The following is an 11,493-nucleotide window of genomic DNA, read 5'->3' on the forward strand; positions in this document are numbered from 1 at the left end:
CCCAGCCACTCTGGGCAGCTTCCAACAAAGATTAAAAATACATTAAAACATCAGTCATTAAAAACTTCCCTAAATCTCAGCAGGATGTGATCTCACCTGTTGCATTTTCAGATCATCCTCTTTCTACCTGGTTGAGAAAATCAGATGAGGGCTGAGGACCATAGCTGTCAACTTACAGATTTGAAAATAAGGGGCCAGCAGCTTCGAAAATAAGGGATCAGCAGCCAGAATAAGGGATTTTCTGGTCACAGGTATGTTCAGCTTCTGAGCCCCTCCGAGCCAAAGGCAGAAAGCCCAGCCAGCAGCCAAACGAAGCCTCAAGCGGTGGTTCCCACAGCGCAGCAACCCGGCAAAGGGGATGCAGCAAGGAAAACCACCGTCGCCTCTCCGCTGGGAAGCGCTGAGCAAAGGCGAGTCCCCAGGCAACGCGGCCGATTTGATCGGCACAAGGCATGCAAGCTCCACCCCCCAGTCGTTCTTAGACTCCTTATTGGGTGAGCAATGCAGCCAAGCAACACAGTTGGAGCCTCCCTCCTCCCTGGCCGGCAGGGAGGGAGGGGGAGGAGCTGCTTCCTTTGAAACCCGGGACATTTAAGGGACATCATCAATCCGGGACAGCAGCGGGACACGGCGCTGGGATAAGGGAGTTTCCCGCCAAAGAAGGGACGGTTGACAACTATGCTGAGGACTGCCACATGATATTGGGACAGACCCATGGTTGTTATGGTGGCCATGAAATTCTGAGACACCTCAGATTTAGTGGACTAGGCATGTATGCTGAAGTTCTCCAGAACCAACAGTCTGGGAGTCTCAAGACCACATCTGAGACCACCTCTGTTGGCTCAGGCAGGAAGACAACTGGACACCAGGGCAGGTAGTAAACTGACAGAGTCCCTAATCTGTCCTGACTTCCCAGTACAGACACACTAGATCCCAACTTAAGCAGACTGGAAGAGAGATGGAATTCCTACAGACTACAGCCCCACCCTGCTCCTCAAATCTGCCCTGATGATGCATCAAGTACCCAGGTAAGACCAATTCCACCCTGTTTGCTTACCCAAGTCTTGGTAATACAAACAGTTCAGCCTCCTCACAAATAAATATATAAATTATAAACTAACCACGGTGAACTGGATTTTTTGGGGTGCAAGTGATGCTTAAGATAATTAATTATCATTCATTTATTAACAGACAAACTGCAATCCTATGCCACTTTCTGGGAGTAATCACCATCAGACATAATGAGACTCACTTCTGATTTAACACGAATGGGACTGCACTGATTATTGCTTACCTTAGCAATGGTTCGATCCAGTTTTCTTTTACATAGGCAGAATCATATATCTGGTTCCATTCATCTTTTATCCATGTGTGCAAATTTATAACATCGAAAAAAAATCTAAGGAACTAAAAAGAATTTGCTTTAGTTAAGGAATTAAAATCAGAGAAAACCCAGTAGCCACCTTAAACATTGGGTCAGATATTGTACTTTGTTTGTCCTAATAACTGCATCCAGTGCTTTTTTCGGGGGGGGGCGCAGGTGTATGCATACCCCTAAACATTTTGTGAATCTAAGTTTGGCCTCATTGAGGGGCAGTATTTCAATATGAGTAGGAAAATGAGAGTACCCCTAAACATTTTTTTAGGAAAAAAAGCACTGACTGCATCCAGTCCACATCCGTTCCTATGTCTATTTGAATTCTGTTGAGATTACTGAATATCCTGCAACCACAGGGTTAGATTGAGAATTATCAGGGGTGGGGGGTTATTGGGTTGTTGTTTTTATTTTGATTGTGTACTTTGTGGTTTTCTATTCTGATTTTATCCTGTGAACCACCCTGAGACCTGAGGGTATTGGGCAATATATTAAACAAATAATTAAATATCTAGAAGAAGTTGAGAGGCAATTTTAGCTGATTTCTACTTCTTCCTGCAGTCCCCTGTGTAATAGAAATCTGTTTCACTAGGCTAGCAGAAAGTACAGAATATGGGAGGAGACGGGAAGGCTGCAGGGGGAACTGAAAATTGTTAGGATATTTCCGTTCCACCTTAAGAGAGAGCAGGCTTGTGAGTCACAGAGTCTGCGCATGTCCTGTTTCTCAGGATGTTTTAAGTTTGCTATTGCTTTCGTTTTCTCTCTCTGCGCCAGAACACGCTAGCAGTCGGTCATGTTTTTCTTTGTTCTGATCAACGCTGAATAAACATTCTAAATGATACTCTCCTGAGTGCAACTTTTGCTGTGTGAACTCTGCTGAAAGAGTGTGCACCAGCCCAGGAATGTGGCAGGAATGTTTCTGAGGCTTGGTGCCGCTAATTCCAGATACTGCGTGACTACAGAGATCAACAGATCGTCCGGAGACGACGTGAAGGCAGTGATGGCCTTTGTCTCCCTGGCAGTATCCCAACAACAGGTTATGGGCCCAGCACGCTTCCGCTGCGCCGCGGTATCGTTACGTTTAGGGGGGATTCTGACTTAGAGGCGTTCAGTCATAATCCCACAGATGGTAGCTTCGCCCCATTGGCTCCTCAGCCAAGCACATACACCAAAGGTCTGAACCTGCGGTTCCTCTCGTACTGAGCAGGATTACGATCGCAACAACACATCATCAGTAGGGTAAAACTAACCTGTCTCACGACGGTCTAACCCCAGCTCACGTTCCCTATTAGTGGGTGAACAATCCAACGCTTGGTGAAAACAAGGTTTTGCTTGCTGCAAAGACTACTCCAAGGGCTAAAGCCAAGTTTGTTGTGGACTCAGGGTGCACGCGCCATTTAACAAAGGATAGGCACCTGTTTATCTCCTTTACACCTCAAGAAGGAGAGATCCACCTGGCTGATGGAAGGACGTTGCAAATTGCAGGAGAAGGGACTGTTAAACTTGCAAGTTTGCATACAACCATAAGTAATGTGCTTTTTGTACCTGGAGCCAAGGACAATCTACTGAGCGTCCCACAGCTGACTGGGCGTGGTTTTGAGATTTCCTTCAAGAGGAGCGTCTGTGTCATCAGGAAAGGCAAAGAGGACTTTTTGCATGCAAAGTTTATGGATGGTTTATTCTGTATAACTTATGATGACAATGCTGTTATGTCTAGTGTTGATTCTTGTTGTGTTGCACTGACTAACTCTAAATCCATTAAGTTCACCAAGAGTGTTGAGTACAATCCTAAGTGGGGGGAAAATGTGGGAATTTTCCAGAGTTACCCAGAGGAGGATGAAGGTGATGGGGAAAAGACAGATGATGTTGAGAAAGCTGAGGATGAGGATGATGATGATGATCAGAGTTCGGATTCCAGTTCAGTTGGTGGCGCTGCTGCTGCTGTCAGTGACAGTGATGACACAGCAGACTACAAGAGCGCAAAGGCCTCAGTCAGACCATCTGATGCGTCTGACAATGAACTGGAAGAACCACTGTTCACCATTGGTCACTTTTCTCCTAAGAAGGAGGAGATGAGTCCAGAAGACTTACGTCTGGTTCGCAGATCTGAGAGGGCCACCAAAGGCAGACCTCCAAAGAGGTTTGCTGATGAGTTTGCTAAGACAGCAACAGCTGTTCTTAGTAGCTCAGAGAAGGTGTGGGAACCTTCAAGCTTCAAAGAGGTTCAGGAGTTGACCTCTAAAGATGCTGAGCCTTGGCTTAATGCCATGAAGGCTGAAGTTGATTCCTTGAACAGGAACCAAACTTGGGAATTGGTACCGGTAGTCCCAGGAATGAGACTGGTTGGCAGCAAATGGGTCTTCAAGGCCAAGACAGACCAGAATGGCAAGGTTGTCAGACACAAAGCCAGGTTGGTTGCCAGAGGTTTTTCACAGGTACCAGGACAGGATTACCACGAGACCTACTCACCCACCGTCAAATATGAGAGCATTCGGCTAATGCTCAAGATAGCTGCAGAGGAGAAACTGCATGTTTCTCACCATGACATTAATACAGCTTTTTTGTACGGGATTCTGGGGGAGGAGCTGTATATGCTTCCACCTGATGGAATGCAGATACAGAAGGGAATGGTCTGTAAACTGCGGAAATCCTTATATGGTCTCAAGCAGAGTGCCAGGTGTTGGAACACAAAACTCACTGAGACGTTGCTTTCTCTAGGTTTTCACCAGGGCAAAGCTGATCCATGTGTGTTTGTCAAAGAGGAGGGGCAAAACAAACTGTATTGTTTATGTTTTGTTGATGATCTTCTGATGTTTTGGAAGAATCAGGCTTTTTACCAAAGCACCCTAGCTCAGCTGAAGGAGCACTTTGACATGAAGGATCTTGGTGAGGTATCCAACTATCTTTCTCTGCAGGTGGAGAGGGACCAAGCAGGTAATTTTCTGGTACACCAAACACAGAAAATTGCTGATGTATTAACCAGGTTGAATTTGGTTGATGCAAACCCAGCAGACACGCCGATGGTGACGGGATACCAGGTAGATAGTACTGCTGAAGAGTTCTCTGACACTACGCTGTACAGATGCATTCTAGGCAAGTTGAATTTCATTGCTAGATGCTCAAGACCTGACATTGCTGTAAGCACTAACCTGCTTAGCAGACATGCTAACAATCCTACTGTTCAGGATTGGAAAGCTCTGAAGCGCATAGCCCGCTATTTGAAAGGGACTATGCACTACAGGCTGAGGTTCACCAGTCAGAAGACTGGAGGTCTTGAAATCTTTGCAGATGCAAGTTTTGGAAGTGACACCACGGATGGTACAAGCACTTCTGGAGTGTGCTACATGTACAACCACTGTCTGTTTGACTGGTTGTGCAAAAAGCAGACAACAGTGAGCCTAAGTTCCTGTGAAGCAGAACTCAATGCTCTGTCATTTTCACTCATGGATTGTGAATGGTTGATGCAACTGTTTAAGGACATTGGGGTTTCTGTGAAATGTCCTATACAGGTATATCAAGACAATAGATCCTGTTTGGCTTTGCTGAACTCGGAGAGTTGCAAGCAAAGAACCAAGTACTTGCAGATTAAGCTACATCGTGCAAGGGAGTGTATTCAGAAAGGACTGATTCAGGTGTCCTACATGCCAGGAAATGAAATTCCTGCTGAACTGTTGTCTAAGATTGTTAACAGAGAACAACTTAAGGTTTACGTACAGAAGTTGCAATTGGGTGAACCACAGGCACTACAGGTTACACGGAAAGGGGGAGGATGTTAGGATATTTCCGTTCCACCTTAAGAGAGAGCAGGCTTGTGAGTCACAGAGTCTGCGCATGTCCTGTTTCTCAGGATGTTTTAAGTTTGCTATTGCTTTCGTTTTCTCTCTCTGCGCCAGAACACGCTAGCAGTCGGTCATGTTTTTCTTTGTTCTGATCAACGCTGAATAAACATTCTAAATGATACTCTCCTGAGTGCAACTTTTGCTGTGTGAACTCTGCTGAAAGAGTGTGCACCAGCCCAGGAATGTGGCAGGAATGTTTCTGAGGCTTGGTGCCGCTAATTCCAGATACTGCGTGACTACAGAGATCAACAGATCGTCCGGAGACGACGTGAAGGCAGTGATGGCCTTTGTCTCCCTGGCAGTATCCCAACAACAAAATAACAGTCTTCACTGGATCTCAGTCCCTTCTGTGAATGGAAGAAGCCCTTCCTTTTGTGGACAAATAACTTTGGATCCGACCCATCTGGTTTAGAATCATAGAATTGGAAAGGGATCCCAAGTGTCATCTAGTGATTCTAGTCGAACCCTCTGCAATGCAGCAATCTGAACAGTCTCCCATCCAATCTGAAACCATAAATGACCCTGCTTAGCTTTGCAAATGTGACAGCAGTTTTATTGCTGCACCACTAGGAGGGGTAGCTTGCCATTTGCTGAGGCAAGTAATTATATGGTGGACAACCTTTGTCTAGTTGATTGACAATGACATTTTTTCATTATTGATGTCCAGATATGTAATTTAATACATTACTGGGGGGAACCAGTTAACCCATAATGGATAACAAAAATGTTGGATTTTTTTAAAAAAAACAATTGCTTAACTACATCAGTTTTATTTACCTTACATATTTTAACAGGATCTGCTGCCTTGACCATTCTTGAGAACTGCTGAAGTCCAAGTTCATCCAATTGAAAAGTGGCCAAATAACAAACAACTATCAGAAACAAAATAGATTTGTATTTTATAGATGAATATGGATAATGATACAAAATTGATAACTTTACAAATTTAGTATATAGAAGGGTTCTCAAATTTTTGATCCCCAGGAGTCACATGAAAATTACTGAGGCCCACCAGTTACCAACTTCTTTGCCACAATGATTTCCTTGTGGCAAGGAGTTCTCTGGTTCAGCTTTTCTCAAGCTCATTACAGTGTGTCTAGCGGTTTCATGACTCAGCCTCACAATTTTAGGCAGAATATGCTTATCCAAAGGCTCTGAGTCAGTGGTGGCGAACCTATGGCACACGTGTGTGTGTGTGTATATATATATACACACACACACACACACACACATATATATAGTCTGTTGATTGCAAATAAATGATAATGACAACCCCGTGTAAATTTCCTATGTCATTATATTGTAATTATGTAATACCCAACACTAAATCATTATATTCTGATTAGATAATACCTACCAACGTAAAGATTATGCTCAGACAACAGGCAATGTTTTCCATCTCTGGTATAAAATGCATTGACCACCACATCCAACAGAGGTTTATATTCTATACAGCCAGATAAAGTTGCCATCAAAAAGGTTTCATCTGTTACACTGAAAGCCTGTAGAGATTAAACTGATTACAATTTGGGGAGCAAAGTCCAATGCATGGAACAAAACACCACATTTCTCGGCCCAATGATAACATGGATTGGCCATTAAGGAAGGAACTATACGAAGACTGCCACTGGCTTGAGTCACTACTCCATAGAGCTAACAATCCAAGGTCTCTGACAAGATGAAGCCCACAAATAATTTGCTGGAAAAGGAAGCTCCTTGTTATGCACTGTGCTCGTGAGTTTCTCCAGCATAACTACCTGGGTGAGGTCAGCCATTGGTTCAAGATTACTTTGAAAGAGAGGTTGGTCCAGTTCTTGCAGTGGACAAACATCATGTTATGTGTAGAGGAGTGTTTCCTGTATTCCACCTTGTGCTCTATGTTGTAGCTCTTTCTAAACCATTTTCTGTAACAGTGGAACATCTGGTGGACCAATTCCTTTTGTCCCATAACAAAATCTACAGTGAGGTTTGTCATGATGTGCTGCTCTCTGAAGTCCGTTGCTGCGTAATTTATTTCATACTTGTCAAAGTGAGATCTCTGCAAAGTGTTGGTGCCCCTCATCTCATAGTGCTAAGGCATGGGTAGGCAAACTAAGGCCTGGGGGCCGGATCCAACCCAATCACCTTCTTATTCCAGCCCGCGGATGGTCCAGGAATCAGCTTGTTTTTACATGAGTAGAATGTGTCATTTTATTTAAAATGCATCTCTGGGTTATTTGTGGGGCCTGCCTAGTGTTTTTACATGAGTAGAATGTGTGCTTTTATTTAAAATGCATCTCTGGGTTATTTGTGGGGCATAGGAATTTGTTCATTTTTCCCCTCAAAAGGTCTGAGGGACAGTGGACCCCCACAAGGTCTGAGAGACAGTGGACCCCCACAAGGTCTGAGGGACAGTGGACCGGCACCCTGCTGACAAAGTTTGCTGACCCCTGTGCTAAGGCAAGAAACCACAGCTGGTGCATTTTACTGTCACACATGCACAACACATACATGTTCCCAAATTATACATCTATTTTGATATTTAATCAAGAACTACAGTTCCTCACAGCAAAATCTGAGCTTCCTAATAGGAATTATCAAGACAACAAGTCAGGGTTTAGAGAAGGTATCTCAGGCCTGTGGGCCAGGTCAAGCTTTTTATCGACCCCTGACCTGTTGCAGCAACATCTGCAGTGGTGGAAAATAACAATGCAAACATTCTGTGCTTGTGGCACAAAAGCCTCTGACAATGGTTGGGTGAGCTAATGTGTTGCCACTGAACTCTCAAATGTTCCAGCTGCTAAAGGGACAAAGGTTTGTTTGACAACCAGCTTTGCAGTCCAGCCTCTTTCTGTGAAGGAAGGTTGTCAGTCAGTCTGGGATTAAGATCTCGCATGTTCTAGGGAGGAAGCACTTCTGAAGCATATTAAGGAGCTGGAAGAGGATGAAGGGAGGCTAATGGGCAGAAAAGGGGGAACAGGGAAGAATAGGAGGAGATTTATGGGGAAAGAGCAGATGAAAAAATGGAATAGGGATAAGAAACAGAAGCATTATTCCTTTCACCCACTTGATGGCAGTTGTGGAGAGAGATGATGTGGGGAGAGGTGAATGGATGAGATTTCTGTGTAAACGTATTAGGCATAGGAAAGGAATCTGGCAAATTCAGCTTCCAAAGCAGACTCACTTGATTCACACTTCCAAGATTAATGAGTAGATTTGACGTAGGTCCACTTTGGAATCCACACTTCTCCTATTTTTAAGAATCTCTTCCCCCACTGCTCCTGCCTCCCCGCTTATCTTTCCATCATATAAAGTAGCAGAGACGAAGATAAGGATGGTTGGCATACATCCCAAACCAAGTGGAGCTTCTAAGATAAATCCCACAGTCTAGCAACTGACACCTGGGCATACATTAATGCATCACACTCAGGCTTGTTTATGTCAATATTCTTGTGCTATTCCTAAAATTAATTTCCTTCTTCTAAAGTAGAGACATACAATCTTCTTACTAGTTTAAATGGAAATCCAACCTATAACTAATGCATTTATTTAGAGGCTTCAAAATAACAAACTTTAAGTGTTTGCACTTAATATTTCAGAGGACTAGTCTAACAACATGCCAAGCCAGATATTTCAGATTATTCCCCACCACAACCACTATGGGATTTTGATCTCGTTTGCTTGCTCCTACTTCTCCCCCCATCCACTTAAAGCATTTTGATATCTGGTGACATTAAGATTAATCTTGTTTAGTTCTAAGAAAGGAAGAAAGCCAATTTAAAATGTGAAAACTGTGCAGGATGAAGTAGGATTCTGCATACCTGGAATGCTTTAGCAGCTGTTTCATCCAAGAAATACCCAACACTCTCATTTTCAGGATTGAAACGATTAAGCTGTTGGACTACAATTTCAATGTGCTTCAGCTGGCTGGCCATCTTCACATGCAAGATTCCTGTAAATCATTAAATGTACGGTATATATTGTCATCAGTTACAGTTTAATCTAAGTATAAATACTATTTTTCATGAATACACTAGTGCTGCTACTAGTATATGCTGAGATTTATGCTGAGGAGGTAGTATTTGAAAAGATAAGAGGGAAAACTTTCAGAGTTGAATTCTAAATGCCAGGTTTCTTTACAATTACTATTAAAATACATTTTGTGACATTTCAATTTCTTTCTTTTCAAAAATATGCATTTAATTATTTAATGCCGCTTTGCTTATTTCGAAGTACGTACTCTTGAGTTCACAACACAATTGTTAAAAAAATAAAAATTCAAAAGCCCTAAACTATGCGCTCTCTGTTGTATCTAGCCCCTGCTCCCAGATTTCAGGGGACGGGGTATAATAGTTTCCTTGCCTGGGTGTCCTTGTGCATAGAACCACTGTGGGTCTGGATGCCACTGAAAAGGTTTACTGGGGCATAGAAGCTCAGAATATGCCAGAAGTTCCAACTTAATATTTACACACTAAATATTAAGTTGAGACTCCACATTCATGATGCCAGGTCATACTAAATAGCTCAATGAAGATGCTGACCCAGTGTGAGGTGGCCATTAAAAAAAATAAGGCAAATTCCACACTACAAAGAAATTGGGCGGGGGGGGGGGGCGGTTAATATCATAATGCCAATTATCCAAATCTGTGGGGTGACCTATTTGGAGTACTGCGTACAGTTCTGGTCTCCTCATCTCAAGGAGGAGCTGGAAAAGCTTCAGAAAAAAAGCCACCAAAATCATCAAGGGGCTGGAGTGACTCCCTTGTAAGGAACAGTTGCAGATGTGCTTCCCAACAGGGGGGCAATTTAATTTTTAAGGGGGGCAATTCAAGCTTGTTTAGACCAAGTTTATGGCCTTTTAGGCTTCCTCCACGTGAATAGGAGTTCACTTTTTGAATAATAAGAATTATATGTCGTGGGGGGGGGGTCATCAGGATTTTAGAGATGCTTAGGTGAGGCATGGCCAAAAAAAGGTTCGGAACCACTTGGTTTAGACTAGGAAAAGCGATGAAGAGGCAACATGACAGAAGTCCTCGCAGCCCACACCTAGGGGCCCAGGCATAGCTGTCAACGTTTCCCTTTAAGGGAAATTCCCTTATTCCGAATGGGATTCCTCGCAAGAAAAGGGGAAAGTTGACAGCTATGGGTCGAGGTCCCTTTGCCCCCCCCCCCATAAAATATTTGGGGAAGCTGCCCTCCCCCCCCCCCAAAAAAAGTTGATGACCATTGAAATGGTGTTTGTGTGATTCATTATGCGGGACAGGGCTTAGCTGACAACCCCCCCAAAATATATATATATATATTTAAAATTCAAATTGGCGCCCTGATAGAAGTTCATGGAGAAATGCTTCTCTCCCGCCTGGGCTGCTTCATTACGACGGGCTCCTGCGAGGCTGGGCTGGCTGGGCCAATGGCCGCATCCAGCAGGTGAGTCTGGCACTCACCTGGACGACGCCCCGAGAGATGGAGAGAGACGCCGCTTCTCTCACCTTCCGCAGAGAGAGAGAAACGCTTTCCCCGTCCCGAGCGAGAGAAAATGGCCGCCCTCGCGGACGCCGCCGCCTCGGTTGCCTGGCAACCAATGGAAGCCGGTGGCGGCGGCCTACGAAGCCCGACGAAGCGCGGCCGCGGGATTTAGAAAGCTGGCTTCTTCCCGCTTCCCAACCGGCGCCCTCTTGCTCCGGGAGCTGCCGCGGAATAGAGGGTCCCGGGTCCCAGTTCACCCACCGGCTCTGCTCTTCCCGCTTCGGGTGTATAACGTAACGTGAGGATGGGGTGTGCGAGCGTGAGGGAAGAAGATCCGAGTTGGAAGGAGACGCCACGTGCTTTTCTTCCCGAAGGGAAACTGGGTCAGAGGCAGGAGGGAGAAAAGGAGGGAGTTCAGTTCTGAACATGGAAACCAATTCCCAGATGTGCTCAGGTCTTTTTGCACTTGACTCTGCCTGGCAAAGCTTGAGGTTGTGGGGCTGTTGTTGTGGTTTAAAGTGGATCACACAAGTCTGAAGCCTGCCCATCCTTGATTCATCTCACCCATTTCCCCCAAATGCATTGACACTTAATTCTGCTGCAGGTGTAGATCCAGCCTTTACACCCCTGTAGCCAAAATTCTGCTGGCCTCCTTAAGCTATTTCATTTAAAAAAAAATAAATTATTAAGTTTCTTACAAATATACCACACACTACAACAAAAAATAAAGACAAAATCACAAATATAAACAAAAAAGAATATAAGAAAATAAAAATACATACTAACAAACACCCAGACCATACAAATTAATTAGCTGCTCAAACTTCTAACGTC

At 44.2% G+C, this 11,493-nt stretch overlaps 1 protein-coding gene across 1 annotated transcript in view; it reads right to left on the reverse strand.

The window, feature by feature from the left end:
- CFAP99 (cilia and flagella associated protein 99) overlaps positions 1 to 10,744 on the reverse strand; it is a 33,319-nt gene extending 22,575 nt beyond the window's left edge. Inside the window, exons 1-5 of the mRNA XM_081911923.1 lie at positions 10,638 to 10,744; positions 9,015 to 9,145; positions 6,572 to 6,716; positions 5,992 to 6,086; positions 1,295 to 1,407 (exon numbers count right to left, since the gene is read on the reverse strand). Of these exons, the coding sequence (XP_081768049.1) occupies positions 1,295 to 1,407; positions 5,992 to 6,086; positions 6,572 to 6,716; positions 9,015 to 9,128 (467 nt within the window). The 5' untranslated portion in view covers positions 9,129 to 9,145; positions 10,638 to 10,744. The remainder of the gene's footprint in view (positions 1 to 1,294; positions 1,408 to 5,991; positions 6,087 to 6,571; positions 6,717 to 9,014; positions 9,146 to 10,637) is intronic.
- Between the last annotated feature and the right edge of the window lie 749 nt (positions 10,745 to 11,493).

The sequence above is a fragment of the Podarcis melisellensis genome (assembly GCF_964234715.1).
Source record: "Podarcis melisellensis genome assembly, chromosome: 5".
Classification (NCBI taxonomy): Eukaryota; Metazoa; Chordata; class Lepidosauria; order Squamata; family Lacertidae; genus Podarcis; species Podarcis melisellensis.